This window comes from Panicum hallii, chromosome 4 (genome assembly GCF_002211085.1).
Source record: "Panicum hallii strain FIL2 chromosome 4, PHallii_v3.1, whole genome shotgun sequence".
Taxonomy (NCBI): domain Eukaryota; kingdom Viridiplantae; phylum Streptophyta; class Magnoliopsida; order Poales; family Poaceae; genus Panicum; species Panicum hallii.
Genome location: NC_038045.1, coordinates 3887208 through 3911523, shown reverse-complemented (window position 1 = coordinate 3911523; position 24316 = coordinate 3887208). Strand labels below are relative to the sequence as shown.

At 47.8% G+C, this 24316-nt stretch overlaps 3 protein-coding genes across 3 annotated transcripts; 2 read left to right on the top strand and 1 right to left on the bottom strand.

Moving 5' to 3' along the window:
- Positions 1–460: 460 nt before the first annotated feature.
- Positions 461–3274, top strand: LOC112888364 ((R)-mandelonitrile lyase-like). Its single transcript, XM_025954567.1, has 5 exons — positions 461–557; positions 652–1031; positions 1135–1450; positions 1994–2900; positions 3175–3274. Exons 1-5 carry the CDS (start codon positions 461–463, stop codon positions 3233–3235), a joined length of 1761 nt encoding a protein of 586 aa, XP_025810352.1. The 3' UTR covers positions 3236–3274.
- Positions 3275–10312: 7038 nt separating this feature from the next.
- On the top strand, positions 10313–13127 carry LOC112888990 (CASP-like protein 2C3). Its single transcript, XM_025955436.1, has 3 exons — positions 10313–10668; positions 10757–10901; positions 12411–13127. Exons 1-3 carry the CDS (start codon positions 10502–10504, stop codon positions 12660–12662), a joined length of 564 nt encoding a protein of 187 aa, XP_025811221.1. The 5' UTR covers positions 10313–10501; the 3' UTR covers positions 12663–13127.
- A 360-nt stretch (positions 13128–13487) lies between these two features.
- LOC112888989 (probable 4-coumarate--CoA ligase 4) lies at positions 13488–19780 on the bottom strand. Its single transcript, XM_025955435.1, has 6 exons — positions 18921–19780; positions 18053–18406; positions 17242–17440; positions 14253–14466; positions 14048–14150; positions 13488–13881 (listed from the first exon to the last, which is right to left on the bottom strand). Exons 1-6 carry the CDS (start codon positions 19560–19562, stop codon positions 13738–13740), a joined length of 1656 nt encoding a protein of 551 aa, XP_025811220.1. The 5' UTR covers positions 19563–19780; the 3' UTR covers positions 13488–13737.
- Between the last annotated feature and the right edge of the window lie 4536 nt (positions 19781–24316).

Below are 24316 nucleotides of genomic sequence, written 5' to 3'. Positions count from 1 at the left end.
AGGATGAGGCATGTTCATGTACGAAAACCTTTGTGCCCAACCCCAATTTTTTCTTAGTCCCGTGTCCTAGAACTGAGTAGGCCCGCGGATAGGACAGAACTCGGTAGGCCTGGCGAGCCTCTGCTTCTGGGCCTTTTCTTGACCACCAAGTTTAAATGGGCCTACATATAAACTCCGGCCGAGAAATAAAGACTTCTGGCCCGAATATGAATGCCTACCTCCTCCTTAGTGGGCCAAAATAGAACTTGGGCTGGGGGAGGGGTGTGGCCGAAAAGGAATTTCCAAACTCTCAAACGGCACCAAGCGAGCCAACACGTTCGCAATGCCGCCCTCCTTCCACCTCGCGCTCGCGGCGCGAGCGCCACTCGCGTTTCCCTCCACTCCCCACGCACCACTTCGTCTTCTCCGCTCCGGCGCTAACCGCACCCACCTTCTCCACAAGCCCAAGGACACCCCCTCCATGGCCGCAGTCTCCGCGTGCCTCCACCTCCTCCTCCTCCTCCTCGGCGTCCTTCTCGTGCCGTCCCGCACCGCCGCTCAGCCCCGCGCTTTCGGAGGTACCGTGGCGCCTCCAACGCTTAGCTTCTATTGACGTTATCCGCCTGCGGTGGCTGATCTGTGCCGGGTGTATGTGGTTTTTGGTTCTCGCAGGCGCGCCGCCGGTGTACGCGCGGTACCTGGTCGACGCGGCGGCGATGCCGGCGGTGGAGCTGTACGACTACATTGTGGTGGGCGGCGGCACGGCGGGGTGCCCGCTAGCGGCGACGCTTGCGGGGTCCGGCGGCGGACGCGTGCTCCTGCTCGAGCGCGGCGGCGCGCCCAGCGAGTTCCCGGCTCTCGCCACGGCCGGCGGGTTCGTCCGGACGCTCGCCATGGCCGACCCGGCCCCGGAGTCCGACGCGCCCGCGCAGGGGTTCACGTCCGAGGACGGCGTCCCCAACGTGCGTGCGCGCGTGCTCGGCGGCGGCACGGCCATCAACGCCGGGTTCTACTCCCGCGCGCACCCCGAATGGTTCCGCAGCCACGCCGAGGTCGGTTTCTGACACCAACGCTTCTCCTTCCATTAAATCTGCGATGATCGTGTTGGGCGATGCGGAGATTGAGTGATTTTTTGGTCGATTGCTGGGTGTTCAGGACGCCGAGGTGACGAACTGGGACATGCGGCTGGTGAACGCGTCGTACGAGTGGGTGGAGAGGCACATGACGTTCCAGCCGACGGTGCGCGGGTTCCAGGCGGCGGTGAGGGCGGCGCTGCTGGAAGCCAATGTCACGCCGTGGAACGGCTTCACGGTGGACCACGTCACCGGCACCAAGGTCGGCGCCACCACCTTCGATGCTTCGGGCCGGCGGCACAGCGCGGCGGACCTGCTTGCCTTTGCTCGTCCCAGCCGTCTCCGTGTTGCAATCCGTGCTACGGTTACCCGTATCATCACCAACCCGATTGACCCTGGTGAGAGATGCGGTCTTCTAGTAGTACTCTCTTTGTTTCTTCCTGATCCTTGTGATAATTTGGAAACAATGTCTGTATGACTGATTTTGGACTATTACATTGCTGCATTGTACTTCAATTCAACTAAGATAGCTGCCTAACTGAGGCCATTGTGGATTTAACAAACAAAACTACAGCTCAATTGTACATACAAGAAACTCTGTGTATAAGTTCATTAAACTTTTAGTAGTATAATCTGAATCGACAATAACATCAACATCCTTTTGATTCGCTCACTATTTCTGTGCAAGATTTGAACCCAAAGAAACACGTTAATGCTAAAACCTTTTCTTGTTTGGTTGATGTTCATTCAGTTCGTCTTTTTAACCAGTGAATAAGACTTCAGATTCTCCTGCGTTTTCGTGAAAAAAAAATACTTCAGATTTACTAAGCAAAACGTGTCCAATTTTTCGTCAGTGGACTCTTTTGTATCAGTACTAATTTAGCTCTTACTGTTTACTTATGACTGAATGAATTGTCTTATATTTTTGTTGTGTTGGTCAGCTGCACGCCATGGAAGGTCTCCACAACCAACAATAGCAGCAATTGGTGTTGTGTACCAGGACCGTCTCCTCGATCAGCACCAAGCTCTCCTGCGTCCAGGTGGGGAGGTTATACTTTCAGCAGGTGCCCTGGGGAGTCCCCAGTTGCTTCTTCTCAGTGGCATTGGCACTGCTAGTGATCTTTCCTACCTCGGCATCCCTGTCTCTGCCGATATCCCTGACGTCGGCAAGCACATGTTCGACAACCCTCGCAACGGCATCTCCATCATCCCATCAGTCCCGATCGATCACTCCCTCATCCAGGTCGTCGGCATCCCTTCAGCTAATGGAACCGCCTCCTACCTTGAGGCGGCATCATACATTGTCCCGCTTGCTCCGGTGTTGAGATCAGCTGGTCCTTTCATTGGCTCGTCTTCACCACTCTATGTTACCGTGGCAACCATCATGGAAAAGGTTCCTGGCCCATTATCTGAAGGTTCACTATGGCTTTCATCAACAAATCCTTTGGAGAGCCCCCCTCTGCGGTTCAACTACTTGAGTCGCCCTGAGGACTTGGCGCGATGCGTCCTGGGCGTGCGCCGTGTGGCGGAAGTGCTTGAAGGCAGAGCACTGGACGGATTCCGCTCACCGGTTGGATCGGTGAACAGGAGAGGGGCAGTTAGGAGGGATTTCAGGATTGTTGGGATGGCGCTGCCAGTAGAATGGAGAACAGATGATAGAGCTCTAGCAGAGTACTGCCAGCAGACCGTGGCAACGCTATGGCATTATCATGGAGGGTGCATCGCCGGGAAGGTGGTCGATAGAGATTTCCGGGTAATTGGCACCCGTGCACTTCGTGTGGTTGATGCTTCAACGTTCAGTCAGACACCTGGGACGAATCCTCAAGCTACAGTCTTGATGATGGGCAGGTATGAACTTGGCTACTTCCTCAATCATTTCCAGGTAAAATTTTGTTGATAGAAAACTACATAGTGCAAAAACGTGAAGTATATCACTACATGATCTGATGACCATATCCATCGACATCTAGATGCTATCTTTTAGTATCTGAATGGCACTTTGAACCTGATTGGTAGTGGCTGTATCTGGAGCAATGTGTATAATATTCAATGTGATTATTGTGTTGGCAATGTTATAGTAGCAGGAATTAACATGGAACCCGTGCATATTAATGTTGAACAGGTATGTGGGGTTGAAGATGATTGAGGAGAGACACAGCAGAAGGCCAGTTATAACATCATAGCCCTCATCCAAGGCCTGAAAGATTGACCCTGCAGCCAGGTTTTTTTTATTTACCAACATGTGTGGAGTGCACCATACGTTTCCTTCAACCCATATTGCTCTCTGTTTCTGTTTTTCTTTCTCCTACTAGTATGCTGTATAGAGTACTAGCATGGGCATCCTTTTCGTGTGTGCATAGTGATGGGAATGGAAGCGGGAATCAAGACAAAAGCCTAGAGATTGCATTTTTGGCTAGTAAATCTATTATATTAATACAATAGTCGCCGAGAGGGTCTATAAGTTCTCATGTTAATTGAGAAAAAATAAACTGTTGGACTTTATGATGATCTAAGGATCTACATTAACTCAAAAAGTCCATATCGAATATGACTAATAAATAGCTAAATTTAGAAGCAAAGAGAAGAAAATTATCACTTGATCAAAGAGTCCATGTCGAAGTATATATCTAAACTAAAATTAAAAATAAAGGAATTAATACTTAATCAAAGAGACCAATAAGAAAATTAGCACCTATCAAAGAGTCCTTATCAAATATAATTAATAAATAGCTAAATTTGAGATTTAAAACATAGATAAATTAGCATTTGACCAAAGATTCCATGTCCAATATGATTACTAAATAGCTAAAATTTTAATAAAGTAAATAAATTAGCACTTGATCAAAGAGTCAATGTTAGATATGATTAAGTAAATATCTAGATCCAAAATTTGAAAATAAGAAAATATGTTGTGTCTCGCGAACATATCCCCTGCTCTTTTTCCAAATAGTTTCATAGTTATAAATTTTTTATAAAATTATAAAATAGTAGATGAATAAAAAATTATAAAATAAATAAAATTTAATGATCCAAATCTATTATTATCTTAATATAACAGTGTTAAAAAATCATCCCATTCCTTAAAAGGGTCTAAAAATTCTCACGTTAACCAAACATAAAGAGAAATATACACCATGGGATTTATGATGATTAAATAGCGTATGTTAACTCAAAGAGTCCATATCAAATATAACTAATAAAAAAGCTAAGTTTAGAATTTAAGAGAAGAAAATTAACATTTGACCAAAGACTATGTGTAGAATATGATTAGTACATATCTAAATTGGAATTTAAAAATAAGGAAATTAATACTTAAGCAAAGAGTCCACATCAAATACAATTAGCAAGTATCTAAATTTGAAGGAAATTAGCACTTGATCAAAGATTCTGTGTCAAATATGATTACTAAATAACCAATTTAGCACTTGGCCAAAGAGTCAATTTCAGCTACTAATATGTAAATTTGAAATTTTAAAATAAGAAAATATGGTGTGTTCCAAGAGCATATCACCTACTCTTTTTCTAAATAATTTTATAGTTAAAGGGTTTTTATAAAATTATAGAAATAGTAGATAAATTAAAAATTATGAATTAAGTATAAATTAAATATCCATAGTGAACATGAGAAAACAATAGTATTAAAATTAGCAGTTTGGTTTTCATATGGCTTCGAAATTGAAGTAAGCAAATAAGAGTACGTGGCAAATACATATAAACAAAAATCTAAGTTTTTACTAACAAAAAAGACTTACCAAATGAGTATTGTAAAAAAATCCTAAATAAATAACTTATATAAAATCTAATATATAATAACAAAATTTAGCAAATAGTAATCTATGGAACAGCCCAAAGATCTATTTGCAAATATTGTATCCAATAGGGCCTTCAGAGTTGCATGATACCCACTCCTTCCTTTCATATAAGTGAACCAATGGGTCATGAGAAAAGAACTCACTATGAGCTTTGCTGCTTGTTCTCTCATTTGTGCATTCTCACTTGCTCTCTCATTATGTACTTTATGCTCTTCATTTTCTCCCATCTTTCTCTCTCTTCTTTTGCTTGAAGAAGTAAAATCCTGCATAGGACACTAGCAATAAAAAGAGAGTTTGCGGAAATACAAATTAAATTTAGACATAACCTTATTGATAACAATCGTTCGACTAACAGGACATGGAAGCATAATTTTGAAAAGATAAATGAAACTATAATTGATAAATTTATGATGAAAAATTTAGAAATTATGTACAATTATAAATTTATAAAGTTATGGATAAAAAGTTCCAAAATCATAAAACAATAAATCTAGCCGCGTTATTTGCGTGAGTTAACTTGCTAGTTGTTACTGAAAGACATGTGTTTTAAATGTTCTAATGAGTGTAAAGGCTATGATTACGTGATTTTGTGATGTCTACAAACATGGTAATTAATGCCTCCATATGTGCCAAACTCATTCATCATCGCATTGTTTAATCATTATAATTCAAATGTTTGAGAGCATTTGTTAAAGTGATGCTTTTTATCAAACATTCATAATCGTGACATGAGCATGCCCATATTTTTAAAATCCATGAATGGTTGATTTTTTATTAATTAGGTTGAAATGAAGTTGTAGCTCAAGATGTAATGTGAGTTTTTGTCATCTAGGTCAAAATTAAATTGTAGCTCAAGATGGAATGCATACATGCCTTCCCTCATAGTTTTATTTTTCACTACAAATCAGCAATATAATTCAACCTAGATTTGCTATAAGTAAAATATTAATAACATTAGATTTATTATAAAAGTTTTTATTCTTAATATAACATTGTATTGGTGTTGTTCCCTCACAACATAGGGGTGCAAGGCTCATTATTGTATTAAGAAGAAAGATTGAAATTTTACAGCTATATGGAATCCGAAAGCTCAGTTGGCACATTAAACACAAACCAGACGGACAAAGCCCTCGGGGCCAACCTAAGAAGTACTACTCACGCTTTAGGAAACCTAAATGTTGTGCCCCCGCCTCGGTTCAAAGCTGAACTTCCTACCTGATGCGCTCTAGAAGAGCTTCTATAGTTGAAGACCAGTTCTCGAACAGATGAGCGTTTCGCTCCTTCCAAAGCGACCAGATCTTTTGGTTGTAGTCACCTTAGGTAAGACCGCCAGTAAGTGTAGCTTCAGTAATTCCGCCGGAAAGGAGCAGGCACAATCCTTCCAAGAAATTGATCCCATCAAATCTCTTCAGTGTTGCTGTAGCCGATGAGAATATGATCTATTGTTTCATTCTCTTGATCACAAAGCCAGCAAAGATCACAAAGCCAGTTGTCCAGAGGTGCTATTTCAAGACCAGCCAAGTACATAATTTGACTCTTTGCGGTGCCCACTTTTTCCAGATCCAGGTTGCCCCCATCAAGCGTTACATTGCCTTGCTGCATGACCTTGTATGCGGAAGCGGCTGTGGACAATCCGCTTAACGTCCATTTCCAGCAAAAGGGATCTTGATCCGTAGAGAGTTGGATGCGCTGCACATACTCCATAAGGTGTAGCATAGAGAGCCCTCCTCGAATGTCCTGAGTCCAACGCCTCCGAGACAAGGCTTCAACAACCGTTCTTTTATTTGCCGTTCTCTTCGGAGTTGTGCTGAAAAGGTTAGGAACGCCTGTGAGACAAGGAATCCGCGTCGTTGTGCATGCCACGGCACCAATCGCGCGCGGCTACCCTTGTTGCTTCCGCGGACTCAGCGCGCCCGCACCACCAATCGCTGGGCTTTTGCGATGACGTAACGGGGCCACGGCCCACGGGCGTTTCGTATGCTGTGAACTTGCATACACTCGTGGTCGGCGGCGGATCGACGTGACTCGCGCCGCGCGTAGCCTCCCGCACGAGTCTTGCGCCAGCCATGCGCGGGCAGCCGGTGGGCCCCCTCCGCCTCGCCTGTGCGGCCGGCACCACCAGTCATCCACCCCACCACGCACACGGAGTAGGCTCTGCCGCGAGATCGGTCGGCAGCTCGTCGGCGCCCTACCAGCAGCACGCCGGGTGTCACGCGAACCTGCGCCGCGCCAGCCGACGCCGTTGGCCAGTTGGTTTTTGCTGCTCCGCGCGGCGCGACGCGACGCGACGCGGTCACGCGATCTTGCGGAGCTGCGACATCGCGTCGCGGAAAGGACGCCGCGGCACGGCAGACGGGACGCGATAAGCCTGGGAAGACGGCCACGTCGCGTCGTGGCGCGACGCACGCACGGCGTTCGCACCGCATGGGCGCGGCGACGGCCGCCGGATCATGGCGGTGGCAGGACGAGCCGAGACGGGCACGCACTCGTTCGACGTGTCACGGTGATGGAACCCCACCGGATCGCCCGGCGCGCGGCACCACTGAGTTGACCAATCAATGCCGATACAGCCTGCGGTTGAGGCCGGCATTCAATGCCTCGCCCCCGAGAGCGCGTGATCCATGAGCACGCAGACGTAACAGTACAGTCGTACGGCTACTCTCCGGTTTCGATGTGCGTTCTTCCGCCGCAGCACATCACATGCGCGTGCTCTGCCCGGCCACTGGCCGGGCCATCTTGGATCTGCTGATGAAACTCTGTCCCTCACTCTCAGTCCCAACAGACACAGCGGAAGTGGTTCAGAGCTGTGCCGCGCCGGACAGCTTCGGTCGGTAAACCATCTGTGCAGACCAAACTACAGCTTCTGTTCAGGAGTTGGCATCTGAGGCCTTGCCAATCACAGTCATATGTACTGAACACACAGAGTGGATCGTAGCTGTGCCGCGCAGGACAGCTTCAGTCAGTAAATCAAACTTCCGCGCAGACCAAGCTACAGCTTCTGTTCACGAGTTAGCTTGGGAGTTGGCATCTGAGGCCTTGCCAATCACAGTCATATGTACTGAACAATCTTGTACGTGTTCCTGGAGCCCCAAACAGTTCGAGGACAGGCGTTAGAGCACGCAATCAAAGCCCAGTAATCAGTGCAGTACTACCAGTTCGTATGACAGGTCCTGCTCCTGCATCCATCCATCCATCCGAGAGAGCGTGACCTGCCAGACTCCCCCACCGGTTGCAGTTGCAAATGGACATTTCAGTCGGCAGCTAGTGCGAGGTCCCATGGCCGCCTAGCCGTCGTAGCCCTCGTCCAACTCCAACCGCATCCAGAGCACCATCAAGGCCACTCCACCCGCCATTAACGCGGGCGACGGAGACCGGCCGGGCCGCATTGAACTCGCCGATCTCCGGGAGCCTGGCGATCGGAAGAGGCCACGTCGGTCGCCTCCCGCGGCGGCGAACCGGCGCGTGCTCCGGCGGCATGCCGTGGACGTGTCCGAGACTCCGACGTCGCTCGCTTTCGGGCGAGCGAGTTCGCTGCGTGCTCTGGCGCGGGGGTGGACGAGTGGTGCGCGGGGGCGCTTGCTTCTCGCCTCAGGCTCCGCCTTGCCAACTACCTGTTCTTCATCGTCGTCATCATCATCAGGGTTTGCGCTGTCAGACAAGTCATGGAAGGAAAACGCATTCACCTTGATCGTGCTACTGCCCATGGATAAATAATCATTCATTTGATAGCAAGTAAAGTAGCATTATCCTTCTCATAGTTCCTTTTCGTAGTCAGAGAGATCCATTCAGAGCTAGGCACTAACTTCTTTGACGACAACATATCGACCGCTCCTTTTCTTTATAGCTAGCGTACAGTTGGATCAATGGCGTACACGTGTTTGTTGCAGCGGCAAAGATTGCGAGCCTCGTGGTTCTTCGCGCGACCACATACTACACAGCAGCGCTTCATCAAAACCCTACAGCGACGGTACTGTACCTGACCGGACCTGACTGTCAAGACTCTCTTCGATCCCTAGTGGCTACTGGTCTACTGGACTGCAGTCTACTCATAAGCAGTAGAAAACGATGGGGTTATGGGTGGAAGTAATTAGCCACCGAGCACAGTCGGATATGATGACGCTGAAGGGTGGATCCGGCCTGAGCTGGTGCAATCAGGCTTGACAGGGATGATCAAGTAGATGCTGGATAGCTACACGCAATTATTCTTGGTCGTGCAGTGCAGTGCCTCATTGAAAGCAGGCTGGACCTGTTAGAGCTAACAGTATTTAGCTTTATAGTCCGGTTTTCAACTATTCAATTTAGTACCTAACTTATTAAAAAAAAGCTTTTAAGCCGGCTTGTAATAATAAGCTTTGGAGATCCAGTTGGGGCCTTGGCTTTCACCCGATTTCTCAAGAAGGTTTTGGCTAAAGTTTGACAACAGACAACAGTAGAAAAAAAAAGTGTGATGAGCAAAACGGGTACGGCGGCGAAGTTAATTTGACAAGAAAATGACTTTGTAACGGTGGAGCTAGCACATGGCTGAAAAACTGTGACGCGGGCCGACCGGTGTAGCATGCCAACCAATGATTCGGTGAAGCGAAAGCCGAAAGGAAATGTGTGCTGCTGTTTGTACTCGGCGCCAAAAACAAAAAGAAAAACAAACTTGGCAGCTATCCGAGAACGAGACGTCCTGTGCCAGTGGCAAACGCAATGGATCCAAAGCACGCGCGCGACGGCTCGGCACAGTGGCAACAGTGCTCGACGTCCTGCAGCAGCAATGGCGGCGGCGGCGCGTCGTGCTCCGGGCAGTTGGACCGTTGCACCGGTACGTACGTGCATCTTCCTTCGCCTCGTCATTCTTATTAACACGCTGCACTGCTGTGCTGCCCCTCCTGCACCGTTGCAACTGATGGTTGATGATGATCCCGTGCCCTCTTGATGCCCGGCCGGCCGCGTCCACCTGCGAAAGCGATCCGGTGGTGGCGCGTTCCGTGGACGTGCGCGAGGTGGTTGTGGTACGTGCAGCCGGGTCCGATCCAACGCAATGGCATGGCACAACCGTGCGTTACACTGCTGTTACTGCTAGTTAAATGGGAGTAATCCCTTGCTGTAAAACACAATTGTTACTGCACTCTGCAAAGCCGGTACTAGCCGTGTCACTACCGTCCGTTCACGTCTCGTGATTAATATAATCCCCATTAACTGCCGGTACTAGCCGTGTCGTTTGGGGGATCCCCCATCCCATTAACTGCTAAGAACTACCCGTGTCCTTTGGATCCATCCCATCAACCCATCATCGACCCCGCGACGTACCGGCTCGGCCGCCGTGTACCACAAGGTTGCGCGCACACCACGGTCTGGTACCGTGTCGTGCCGCGGCGCGGCGCGCGACGCGAGCCGCTGTGCGTGCACGGGCGCCGGCCGGCCGGCGCCTATAAGACCCGGCCGACCCGCGCGGAGGGGTGGGGGGGATCGAATCGCGTTGGGAGACGCAGCGCGGGCACCAACAACCCACTCGACCCCCTCGGCAGGCGTCGCGCGCGCGGCCTCGCTACTGTTCAGCGCGAGCGCTCACGCGCCTCGTGCCTCTTCTAGACTCTCTAGGTGGCGGGACGCGGGAGTCGGAGCGGCCGGCCGGCCGGCAGCGGCGATACGATGGTGGCCGCGGCGCGGGCGTCGGAGGTGAAGGCGGAGGGCTTCCTGCGGGGCGCGTGCGCCGCGCTGGCGGCGGCGGCGGCGGCGCTGGTGGGGCTCAGCACGCAGACCGAGACCGTGCTGCTCGTCCGGAAGAAGGCCACCGTCAAGGACGTCCAGGCCCTCTGGTGAGTGGTGACTACTAACCGGGGCGTGGCGCCTGCCGGCTTCACTTCGCGGGCGCGCTGACCTATGCCTGCCTCGATCGGTCCGCAGGGTGCTGGCGATGGCGGCGGCCGCGGCGGCGGGGTACCACCTGCTGCAGCTGCTCAAGTGCCTCTACCTCGGCCGCGCCGGCGGCGTCAACCCCTGCCGCCGGAGCAGCAGGGCGTTGGCCTGGGTGTGCCTCCTGCTCGACAAGGTAAGCCCCGGCAACTCCCTCCTCGTAGCTCGTACTCCATCTCCTTTCAGAAGGAAGGGTTTCATTCCTCCTTTCGGAGAAAGAATCTTCAAACTTCCCATGGAGGAAAAAAAATGCATTTCTTGTTGTTATATTGTACATGCTCACAATCGATTACAACGTAATCAAATCCTGTAGAAATCACAAAGAAAAATATACATACATGGCCCATGAATGAATTGGGATGAAATTCGTGTAAATTCAAGCTCTAACCTTTGGAAAGGAAACAAAAACAAGGCTACAATGGAGTGTCGAGCGCTTAGTCTTGCCATTGATTCTTAGGATTAGTTCCTTCGTTGGATGACGAGTATTCAGAACTGTGCAGCTTTTTTTGTCAGTTTACCTGATCGAACATCACCATACTTGGAAGGACCATCGCCATCACCGAATTTATCAAATGATTCTAACTAGTGATAGCACTGAGCTATCAACTGATCATATCTTTGTCCCTACTATTAATTAGCACATTTAATTTCGTAGTTGTTTTACCTTTAGCACACGGCAGGTATGACACTGTACTCCAGTTCAACCCACACTTGTCGTTCTTATGCTTGTAGCTGCTCTGAGACGGTACTTCAGTTTCAGTCCCAATTTTCAGATTGCCCGCCATCAGTTCTTCTTTTACCAAAAAGAAAAAAAAAGGAGAGATACAAAAACTGCCCATCAGTACCAGACTACCAGTAAGGCAAACATGATTGAAATTTAAGGATAGGGTTTGTTGGACCTCATCATCTGCATCACTGTGGTCTCATTTAAGCGCACCAAGATCCGCCATCAATGGAGGCTGTTCCAAGCGAACGCTGGGATTATGCGAGGTCTTCCTCACCATCCGTCCATTAATAAGAGCAGCTAGCCTTGCGTGCTCATGTGGTTGCATGGATCCGGTGGAGAACGCCACATCGCCATGTGAGCTGCGAGTGATCGCAGTCGGTTAGCCACCACTTTTAATTTGCAGCTAGGACCTGAAAAGGATGGAGGAGGCTTTCACTTTTCAATACACCTTCATTTAAAAAAGTACTCAAATCAAATAATAAAAGGATCAATAAAAATTGCCTTGGGATTTAAGTGGCTCCACCAATTTTCTTGTTTGTTTACTCGGTACTCGGTAGTGTGTGTCTGAGAAGCCAACTCCCAAGCGGTCGTGAACAGCAGCAGCAGTAGGACTGTAGGGCAGAGCACATTGATTGCTCGAGGCGATGGAAGCCATACGAGACACCTCGAGTCACACACGGCCGGAGAAGAAGAAAGGACACTGCAGCTCGGCGTTGCCAACAACCGCGGCTACAGAGATCCATAGAAACGGCCGCTCGAACAGTGCCGTCATGAATCCCACAGCTACAGCAAGTCAGCAACAAAAACAAACCACCATTACGGCCGCCACGGTCTCACGCTGTTTCCTTTGTGTTCGCTCGTGACCTCGCCTCGACCTGTCATGGTTTCATGTGCTCCGGTTTCGCCGTTGGGGTGCAGGCGTGCGCTTACACGACGTTCGCGACGACGGTGGCGGCGGCGCAGGCGTGCGTGATCGCGCTGGGCGGCGCGCACGCGCTGCAGTGGACCAAGCTCTGCAACATCTACACGCGCTTCTGCGAGCAAGTCGCCGGCAGCCTCGTGCTCGGGATGCTCGCCGCCGTCGGCACCGCCGTCCTCTCCGCCGTATCCGCGCGCAACGTCGTCCGCCTCTACACGCCGTCGTCGCCGCCCTACGCCGCCGGGCACTAGCTCCCTCTGGGCCCACGGCGTCAGCTGGGCCGCGTGGGCTTCTATGAAGAATCTGACAATGGGCCATGGTGAAGTGTAGGCCTATGAGAAAGGTGACTTGGGCTGTCAAGATGGAGATAGTAGAATTCTACATACTTTGGACTGTGTGCTATCTAAAAACAGGTGTACTTTTATGGTTTTTTTTTGCTTCTGTTGCATTTGATACTCAATCCGTCCCAAACTACAATTCATTTTGGCTAGATCTATAATTTTTATTATATATCTAAATATAGTGTACATCTAGATGCATAGCAAAATATATGTATCTAGAAAAGCCAAAATAAATTGTAATATGGGACGAAGGTAGTATGTATTAGTGGAGACATGAGTATGTATGTACGCTAGTGTATCTGTATGTATTTACAGTGTACTTTAATAGATAATAATATGCTACATCTTACCTGCTGTGCAGCTAAAGAAAAAAAATTGCTGCCTGCCGTAAGGGTTTGTATTTGTATTGTTGTAGACTTGTAGTGAAAATATTACAGGTCGGCTTTGATAAGATCATTCGCATGCCAATTCTGAATATCACGTTCCATTTGGGAAAAAAGAAATGCAAGATTCCATATAGATTCTTGGTCTATTAACCATATATTGTTTCTCCAGACACACCCAAATTTCATGTTTCGAATTTCAATAGCAACCAAACATAGCTCAGTTTTGTAGGGACCCAGTACAGGATTGACCAGTCTGAATTTGGATCAGGCTGTCATTTCACTAAAGCGGTCTGAATTTATGTACAGAGAGCAGGCACCATTTGGATCCGAGGATGGCTCTTACTGAACAAAAGATTGAACTCAGACATGGTATATATTATAATCAACTTTTTTTTTGGGTCAAAAAGGGTATCTATACATGATACAATACATATGGAGAACAAATAAACAAAGTATACTTTATCCATCTAAAAGAATCAATACGGTTGCTTGGCCTTTCTATATGAATTATTGCCATCTTATGAATATTACAGCATGATTTTTGACAAGGGTGTACAAACTGGGGGGGGGGGGGGGGGGGGGCAGAATCATTATCAGGCTTAGTTTTTGGACTGTGTGCTGTCACCGCTAGGAATTCCTGCAGCAAGCCGTGCTCTCAGGTCCTTCCTAAGGATTTTGCCAGAAGGATTCTTCGGAATAGAATCCGTGAAGAAAACTTTGTTGATCCTCTTGTAGAACACAACCTATAATATAGTAGAGTCTGTTAGGGTGTGCCCTCTTTGGAAAGTTTGTATCATAGTACTTTGCTCTTCAAGTAGTCGCCTTGGCTTAAGAGCCTTTTAAATATTCACTGTTTCTAGACATGCATTGGTACGCGAAAAATTATTTATTTCAGAAGATTGGTATTACCTCCTTTGCAACAAACTGTTTGATCTCGTCCTCACTAATCTCAGAATCTTCAGTCCGTATAATGAATGCAACAGGGACTTCACCGGCAAGTTCATCTTTCATTCTGCAAACGATCCCAAATAATGAATTCCTCGACTCCAAGATAACATGTGCCATGTAAACTTGCTGATTCTATTCGATGATTAAAGCAAGTGGATCAACTTACGAGACAACAGCAGCATCCTTAATTTCAGGATGTGTGATGAGAAGGGCCTCAAGTTCTGCAGGAGGTACTTGGAAGCCCTTGTATTTGATTATCTCCTTGAGCCTGTCAACAATGAAGATCTCATCGTCGTCATCAACATAACCAATGTCGCCGGTGTGCAGCCATCCATCCTTATCAATGGTGTTCTTTGTGGCTTCTGGATCATTCAGATAACCTGCAGATCGTAGGTTTTAGTAGCAAGCATGACAATTATTACCTTCAAACATCTGCACATTTAGAATGTAATCTGATAGCTAGTACAGGAAAATATGTTAACTGCTAAGACAAAATCAGATGGTCAGAGCAAAAGCAAAAGACGGTTCAAAGAATGCTATAGGATTGGGGAACTTCCTCACAGTTCATTCTTCAAAAAGAAGCTATAGGATATACTCTAGAGTCAACTTCAGGTCAAAATCACATAGAGATGACTTAAGGTGGTGAAATCTTGCCATCAGTTACACTCGCAACCTACAGTAACCCCATATACTAATGCCAACATTTCTTATCATTTACATACTAGGGAAACGTTGCCAATATTTTTTGTATATTTCTACAAGGTCATAGTCTTTGAGACTTGAGGTGGCATTCGACAATTACTGCCGAAAGCAACATAGATCATATCCAAACTATTTTTATATCTTCTTTGGAGTAATTCTATTTTGGAACACAAATATTGTGTGGCTGCAAGAATGGAAGGACACACTTGCCTTTTGTTTACGAAAGAGACATATCTAAATGCTTAGAAAAAAGAACTACACAAATAATTCAAGATGCAAGGGCACTGGGGCAGTGAAGAAGAAAGAAAAGGACAGAATATGTGGAAGATTCCTATCAAGAAACATGCAAATGGGTGACCACAGACCAGCCTGTTGCTATCATGGATTCATGGATACAATGTACGCACAGCCAAGAGATATTTCACCTTACTGATCAGGTTTTTAACTAAACTCTGTGGAAAGGAAATACCGGAAGCAAGGCAGCTGTCTGGCTGTATCTTGCTTGCACCTGTCTTTATGAGAAACAGAGATTGCAGAACTGGCTATCTGCAAAACTCCCTGCTCGAAAATTTCATTTTGAAGAATTTGTGATTGAAACCAATTATGATGATCTTCAGTTGTTTTGAGGTTATAGCAGTTTGTGTAAACTAAAACTTCTGAAGATACTTTGGGAAATGCTTTCACATGGCCAGCTTGCTGCATCGACGAATACAGGGTATAAATAAATGCACCATCCAGAAGATGCCAGGATGGATGCTCTGTAAGTCACATGCAATTTAGGAGCTCGTATTGGGATATTATTACTGCATAAGATCTGGTAATGGAAACTTAAAAGTACTGAGAAAACCTCCGTCATGTATGCCTATTTTATTTTTGTTCATTCCTCCATTTTCTTGTTTACTCGGCATTGTTATTTTAACCAGTTCAGTGCTAGAGTCGAAGAAAATTAGCGTCACTTCAAAAAGATAGTGACCCATGCCTAAATGGTTATATTCATTAAGGGGATGGAATGAAATGATGGATCACCATTCACCAATCCCTGTCCCAGTGGGGTCTTATGGGTTCCTTGATGGGTCATGAACCCAGCCACCCAGGCTGATAGCTTATGAAGAACTTGCCTTTTTTTCGTTTAAAAATAATGATACCTAACCTGAAAATCGTCCGGTTTGGTTCTAGTGCCTATAAAAGAACCTGTGTTTCAAGGCTAGCAAGCAGGGGCAGGGTGTGAACCCTGTGGTAGGGCCCTGCCTGACCGACTCACCTCTTTACTAGGCACATGCCCAAGTCAGGGGATGCAGCCTTTAACCATGGCACGAACAGTTGTGCTCAGACCATCCACACGCTAGGCGTCAATGGGTTTGGTCTGAATTATTCACATCTGGCAGTTCGCTTTCGCAATAATGGATGTGCATACAGCACAACTGGCACATGTCTGTATCCAAGAAGCAGCCTTGAACTGAATCCATGGACCCGAGGCTCCCATACTGAGCTGCTCCCACGTCCCGTGTATTCCTAATTTTTTGAAAAGTACCACGTATTCCTAATGCTGGCGGCAATGCTCAGGATGTGCTGCCACCAAGGAAAAAAAGATGGCTCTCCAAGAGCTCTGGCTCTGAACATACGAAGAACACTTCCTTTTTTTCTGGTCTCAGGTCCTTCTCTGGAACCGTCAACCAAGCTGCCATGATGAACTGATTGGCAAGCTGCGGATGATTGGTTACCAACAATCCGGTTAGTAGGATGCCAACAGCCATGGAAAATGACTGGCAATCAGACGTGTGCTAGAAGGAAATTATGTCTGTAGTGGTAGGTTGGAACGGGCGGGGTACGGGTATCTAACTGGACGTGCAGCGGACACATACTTTTGGTAAGGAGAAGGCTTTGGTACAACTACTACTACTAGCCAACTTTTTTGGTAGAGAGCCTACTGAAACTGAAACACTTAAATGCCATTCCAACAGCGAAGGAGCAGAAACTTTCAGAAATTACATGAGTTTATCCTACAGGTTCTGCATGTTCTTTTCGAAACTTTCAGAAAATAGGTTTCACATAGAAAAGGGCCAATTGTTACTGGCCAAATCAATTACCAGAATACCCAACTTCCGATGCTACCCAGGCAGCTAGGCTTGCCTGAATGCCCGGTGCCAAAGCAAAGACAGATTAGATTACGTGCTGCTAGTGGGGCACCTTGATTCCAGCTAAACTTGTCACGTCGTGTACACTATCATGAGCTGTGGCGGCTCTGCTCTCGTGAGTTGAGAGCAAGGCGGACGGGATTGCATCACGGTGTTGTGACACAGACCAATCCAAGCCCACGTTCAGACATTCAGAGAGCCGATTTTTAAATTTGCCAGCGATGGCTCCGATGTAACGGTGCCTAACTAAGCAGTAAGCACGGCCCGGTCGTTATCTATACTAAAATACTGGACGTGGGAGGGAAGAGAGCAACGGACCTTTCATGATTTGCTCGCCGCGGATGCAAATCTCGCCCGACTGGTTCCGGCCCAGCGACGCGCCGGTGTCGGGGTCGACGATCTTCAGCTCGGCGTTCCGGACGACGGTGCCGCAGGAGCCGGACTTGACCTCGAACGGCTCCTTGGCGAAAGCTAGGCACATGGCCAGCACGGGCCCTGCCTCGGTCATCCCGTACCCCTGTCAAGGCACACGAACAAACAGTGGTTTTCAGCAACCAATAATCATGTCCAGTTCAACATTTGGTGTCAAAATCATTCGCATCCACATCTTGAGGTTTTGACAATAAGATTAACCCTATCACCATATCATCTATGCAGCTGAATGACAAGGCAAGCACGGCACGGTGCACCGGCTCCCGTGGTGGGACTCGTCCACCCAGAACCTGGGAGGGAGGACAGACCAAAAGAGTAGCCGAGCGAAATGCTTTCTTGGCGAGGCAGCAACCCTTTCATGGGGTTGGCGCGCGCCTCCGACCTTTCACCACACTACAGCCCTGCAGCTACCTGCTGCTCCTCCACGAAGCGTCTCGCGTGGTTGAGATGTCGCCTTGGCATGCAGCACAAGCAACCCCCCGGAACCCCACGGATTGGCCTCCCGCCCCGCGTGCGCCTCTCGCGGCCCGCAGCCAAAAAAAGACGCAAAAAGGGCGACACGCTACCACCCACCAACCACCTCCCAATCCCCACGCGCCCCCACTAACAAAAACCAATCAAATTCGCGCTCAAATCCACCCAAGATTTTTCTCATTATATAAAACTCGTACTTGTATGCATTCAATCATGCACGAACCTGGCCGAGCACGGCGTTGGGGATCTTGGCCATGAACGCGTCCTGGAGGTCCTTCCCCATGGGCGCGGCGCCGGACATGACCATGCGGATGGAGGCGAGGTCGGCGGCGCCGACGCGGGGGCTCTTGGCGATCTCCACCACGATGGGCGGTACGAAGGGCGCCACGGTCACGCCGTGCGCGCGCACCAGCTCCACCAGCGCGCCGATCTCGAACTTGCGCATGATCACGATGGCGCATCCGGCGCGGAGCCCCGCCAGCAGCACCGAGTTAAGCGAGTAGATGTGGAACAGCGGCAGCACGCAGAGCACCACGTCGTCCTTGCTGAAGTACAGGTTGGGGTTCTCGCCGTCCACCTGAACCAAGATTCCACCGAGAAATTTTCATTTCAAATCAGAAATCAGAAATGCACAAAATCCAACGGAATTTTTTTTGAAAAAAAAACTCAAACGGTAGCGCCATTAATCCTCCTGTCGACGCGCATCTAGAGATGGCACGGCAGCAGGACAGCTGGTTGACTGTGCTGGCTAGAGTTAGTGTTGCTGACAGGTGGGGCCCAGGTGAAGCTAGCCACGAGGCCGGCTGGCCACATTAATGGCTGACGCCGTGGTAAATGCCTAAAATGGTCGCTGGATTGGCGCCGACAAAAAAGGGAGAAAAAAAAGGGAAATGCTCCCGAGCTGGAAAGCTTGGGCGCCGTCACGCCACTTCGAAGAAGCAGCAGAGAAAGGGGAAAGCCCCGAAAAATTCGACGCCCAGTAGTAGTAGTTCTTCTTTTTTTTTTGCTCGCGGCTGCTAACGGAATCGGGAATGGAGCATTCCCCGGTGGCAAGCGGCAGCCTGAAGGCGGCAGGGAGGTCGTGCGCTCACCTGCTGCGCGACGCTGGTGACGAGGCTGCGGTGCGTGAGCATGACGCCCTTGGGCATTCCGGTGGTGCCGGAGGAGTATGGCAGCGCGACGATGTCGTCGGGGTCGACCTCCTCGTCGGCGGCGAGCGGCTCTGCGGCGTCCATGAGGTCCCGGAGCCGGGGGCAGCCATCGGTGGCGCCGTCGACGGACACCACGGGCACGCCGCGCTCGGCGGCGAATGCGCGCACCTTATCGACGGCGCAGGCCTCGGTGACGATCACCCTCGCCCCCGCCGCGTCCGCCTGGCGGTGGATCTCGTGCGGGGTGTAGAACGGGTTGGCCGTTGTGGTGGCCGCGCCCAGCCGCGCGGCGCCCAGGAAGACGAAGGCGAACTCGGGGCAGTTGCGGAGCAGGCTCATCACCACGCCCCCCCTGCCCACCCCGAGCCCGCGCAGCGCCGCCGCCGCGCGCCGCGAGAGCAGCTCCACGTCGGCGTAGGTGTGCACGGCGCCCGTCTGCCCGTCGATGAGGCACGAGCGGGAGGACACCTCGGGGAGCCGCTCGAAGCAGTAGGCCTGCAGCGAGAGGCCGCGCGGGATCTCGATGTCCGGGAGCTTGGAGCGGAACACGGCCGCCGCGGAGTCCTCCGGGACGGACCCCATCGCGCTGGGCCAGTGAAGTGGTTGGCTCCGCCGGAGGGGCAAATGGTGGTGGCCGCCTGGTCGGGAATTTGAGGAGGGTCCGGTCGGCTCCGCTGCTCGCCTGAGCTGAGGAGGAGGACGGAATTGGGGGCGCGCCGGGTTAATATACTGCCGCGGCGTGGAGGAAAGGTTGGTGGGGGAGAGGTCGGGGAGGATGACTGGTGGGGCCGAGGTGGCGGTGGCCGGTGGGGTAGGGACACGGGTGAGCCGACTCACCCACAGCTGTTCCGAACTCCGGTTCCGCGTAGGATCAGAATTTTCTGCTCCGAGTCGGGCCGGATTGGAATAGGAAGGTTCAGTTTTTCCCCCCTTCTTAAGCTATCTCCAACCGTGTTCACTATATCCTTCTTTAGACTGTCTCCGAGAGTATCCTTTAAACCGTTCTGTACCCTATATACAGAGAAGATTCCATTCTCTATTACTCCAGCAGCGTTATCTAAATGGTTCTCTAAAATAGAGAACGCTACAGGTTTCCTCTATACATAGAGATTCTCTCTCATCTTCTCTATTTTTTCTTTACATTTTAAACACTGAATTAAATAAAAATAAAATATGTTCATAGCATTTGAGGTGTGATAAATACGTACGTACAAAAATTTGGAACAAAATACGTTTCTAATATAGGGTTTAATGTATAGAGAACGAGATTTATAGAACGTTGTTGGAGAGAAATGAGATATAGAGGAGAGAATCTTGTAGAGAATTCTGTAAATGAAGGATATAGATATAAGGCTATCTCCAACCGTCGTTCTCTATATCCTTCTCTATATCCTTCATTTACAGAATTCTCTACAAGATTCTCTCCTCTATATCTCATTTCTCTCCAACAACGTTCTCTAAATCTCGTTCTCTATACATTAAACCCTATATTAGAAACGTATTTTGTTCCAAATTTTTGTACGTACGTATTTATCACACCTCAAATGCTATGAACATATTTTATTTTTATTTAATTCAGTGTTTAAAACGTAAAGAAAAAATAGAGAAGAGGAGAGAGAATCTCTATGTATAGAGGAAACCTGTAGCGTTCTCTATTTTAGAGAACCATTTAGAGAACGCTGCTGGAGCAATAGAGAACGGAATCTTCTCTATACAGGGTACACAACGGTTCAGAGGGTACCGTTGGAGACAGCTACAGAACGACTCGTCCCGGCAAGCCCCAATCTCAGAACCGAGATAACTTTTCAGTCCTTCTACTAGTGCAGAGACAGAAGCCGAGAGGCCAAAAATGAATACCATGGCGCGGTCGATTGTTCAGCGCGCGGTGGCCGCTTGCAGCAGGAGGGGAGTCACCACCCAGATTCAGTGGTGTCTTTGTCGGCCTGCTGTATCATCTGTCCAAACCCCGTCCGAAGACTGCCAGCGAGATATGGTTGGAGATTTGTTCTTCTAAAGGTGCTCCTCCCAAAGGGCGTGATTAATCTTGTTCTGAAGAAGCTTCTCAGGAAAATATTGACGCTCTACTTACTAGGAAGGAGAACCCGATCTTGGAGAAAATAAGGTCTTGATTATCTGTCTTGGGGGTGTAATACTCATATTAATAAATAATTAGTAGGACGAGTATTGGGATAGGTAGAGTATTGGGGACAAGTAAGGTCCCAGGTTGTACTCTTCTATTGCTTAGTAGAAAGAAGAGTGCAGGGGCAGATAATAAGATCTGTTTTTTTTTTTTGAATTGTTCTACTCTTCTTAGTAGAAGGAAGTGTATCCTGGCAAATAAAGTCTAGTTTGTTTGTTTGGGTTGTGCTCCTTTTCAGATGTTAGACGGATAAAACAATTGTTTACTGCAGCTTTTGGAACTCGTTAATGATGAATTATTATGTCTGGGGACATGCATGCGTCTGCAACTAGAAACTAACGCGCCGCGCGATCATGAGGAGTCTTTGGATTAGGGAACCAGTTGTAAAGAAGCCAAATGCCCAAATTGCAAGGTGAGCATCAGATCCAAATTGTCAAAATCTTTAGGTTGCCTTGCCTGATTATTTCAAAGAAACAAGTTGCTGCTTGCAGATTCAATGAAATAAACAGTAGTACCCCCTGATGTACATGTATCAATAAACAGTAGTACCCCCTGAGGCCACCAAGTGCTAGTTCTTTCCATGGAATACTTCATGTAAGTTCTCTTAATGAATCCGGATAGTAATATTTAGGAAGAGTCAATCCAATCTCAATTCTGACTGTGTTTTGAATTGAACAGGTGTTTACAGTTAGATGACATTTCCAAGTGGACAAATGGACAGTTATAGAGAATAGGTAGTAATGGTACCTTCCTGCTGCAACTTAAAGTTTTAAGTGTGCGGTATACTCATCTTTTAGTCATCACTCGAAAAGACATTGCTGTGGTTGTTTTGGCACTTCTGCTGGTGGCTAGTTCTTGCAGTTACAACTCCGGTAGAACCTTTTGCCATGACCTAAGAGCAAGGCACTTCATGTGTGCTCATCACAATGACTTAAAATTCTATGCCTATGTTCCTGTCACTTTAGCTACATTTCCTCTATTTCTTTTATGGGCTCATGTGGTGCATTGGTGGTGGTGGAAGCTAAACCATCTCCAGCTACTGACCTGCTGTTGCTGCTCGATTCAGGGCATCTGTCAGGCATTCAGTTGTTCCTCATGGATTATTTATTCTGTATTCCAGCTCATATCCCCTGCTGCCTATTGGTGATGCAACTATAATCTGCACTGCATTTGTTTTGCCCTTACATTCACACTATCCTGTGAGTGGTTCGAAATTTACGTTATTCTGTATGTTCATAGTTCCAACCACACTAATATGTCAGAACCCGGCAGCTATTATTCTATTAAATTGAAATTTAGGATTTACTATGCTTGATTGAAATGTACTAGCATCGTGAATTATTATATTTAATTGAAATTCCTATGGTTGCTTACCTTTCCCCATGGAACTGTTTTACTGATTGTGAAATACACAAGGACAACTTTCTACCACCCAGTATAACAGCTTATAATTTCAACATTGATCTGTCCCAGATATTGAACTCTTTTCATACAGTGCCATAACAATGATCTCAGTTTCATCTACATGATCCAATGTCTCTGCCTTCTTTTTGATCAATCTCTCATTATTGATCAGTTATGATGGATGAAATTGACCTTTTGATTCTCAATGAACCGGTAATGATTTTTCCAGGTGTACTCAAAGCATCTGTTATTCCTGATCATCATATCATGTTACTACGTCAAATTATCCATATTGCATACTTCATTTTTGTTCAGACGGTTCATGTCCCCCCTCAGTACAGGGTATTCTATCTGTGTCTCACTCTGAAATGGATGCAAGGTTTTTGAAACTTGTACATGCTATTATGCTACTAATTGTTGCACACAAGTTACTTTACCACCACGCAAAGTTATTCCCCTGTTTTTTCGCTGCACCTATCTGCACACGATGGGTTCTGCAGTATATCTGAGCAGGTTTTGAGAGTAAAATGCACAGGTCGCGGAACTTGTCTAGTGCGTGCAAGTATGTGTGTAGCTTGATCTGATACGTTGACAAGCATTAGAGAGGGATTATTATTCAGACGAATCTGTATCAGAGATCAAATTTCTTGCTGCCGCGCTATCTGCATCGCATCTTTGGGCTCCTGGCGAGCTTGCCGCCGGAGACGCACGGTGTATCCAGTCTGCACTCCATGCGCAGTCCTACAAGCCTTTTGGATGCTGCATGTCATGTACAGTTATGCTGTATCGTTTGACTGCTGCAGGAATGAATAATCCTTCTCTGTTTGCCGCTGCTTCGTTGACGGTGGGTCATTTTGCTCTAATGAGTCTTGGAGAGATTTGACGCCATGGTCGCCGCCGGTCGCCGCGCCACGCCATGCCCCTGCTTCCTGCGCCGGTCACCATGCCATGTGCTCCCCGCACTGGTCACCACCACGTCGCGCGCTGCTCCTGCAACGGGCGAAGAAGAGGTCAAGAGGAAGGGAAGGGGAGGATGTGGTGTACTGGTGTACCCACACCATAAGAGCTGCTGTCGCGCTCACTTTTTTTTTCTCTTAAAAAAAAAGAGACACCAGCAAGCCGTGGGGTGTCCAGATTTTATGATGTTGGAGCGGGTCTTTTGAGATGTTTGGATTAGTATATGCTGAGGTTGCAAGATCGGTTTTTGAGATGTTCGGTTTTATGTTTGTTTCTTCGATGGTGCAATAATTAGCCTGAGATGTTGCAGCAGTGATACTTTTTATGTTGCATGGTTGATGATGATCTTGTATGTCGGGATGTTTGGTTTAGTGGAAATTTTTAGATGAAATGTTGCGCGAAACATTCACATATGTTTTATATTTTTTCAGGTGTTTAAAGCTTGTCACAGAACATGTTTGCATTCACTATAGAAATTGAAATTTCGTATATCCATGGAGGAAATTTATCATCTCCTGCGCGCACAAAACTCATAATTTTCATGTTATTTTCTTATTTGCAAAACATGTTTGCATTCGAACTTTTACGACAAAGTATATCTATCACTGCACTATGGATACGTAGAGGTTTGTGTTTTTCCTAGCGATTGGAATATGCTTCTTTGGTGGGTTTCCATGCTTCCACCTAGGTAAAGTTTCCACAGCAAATTTTTCCTTGCTATATAATTCAGAACTCGTGACATTTTTTTAGGGGAGAACTCGTGACTTGGTAGGGAAAGAATTGGGGATATTTTCTTTTACAATTTTGTGCCTGACTGTGACTACTGAGAAGGCCA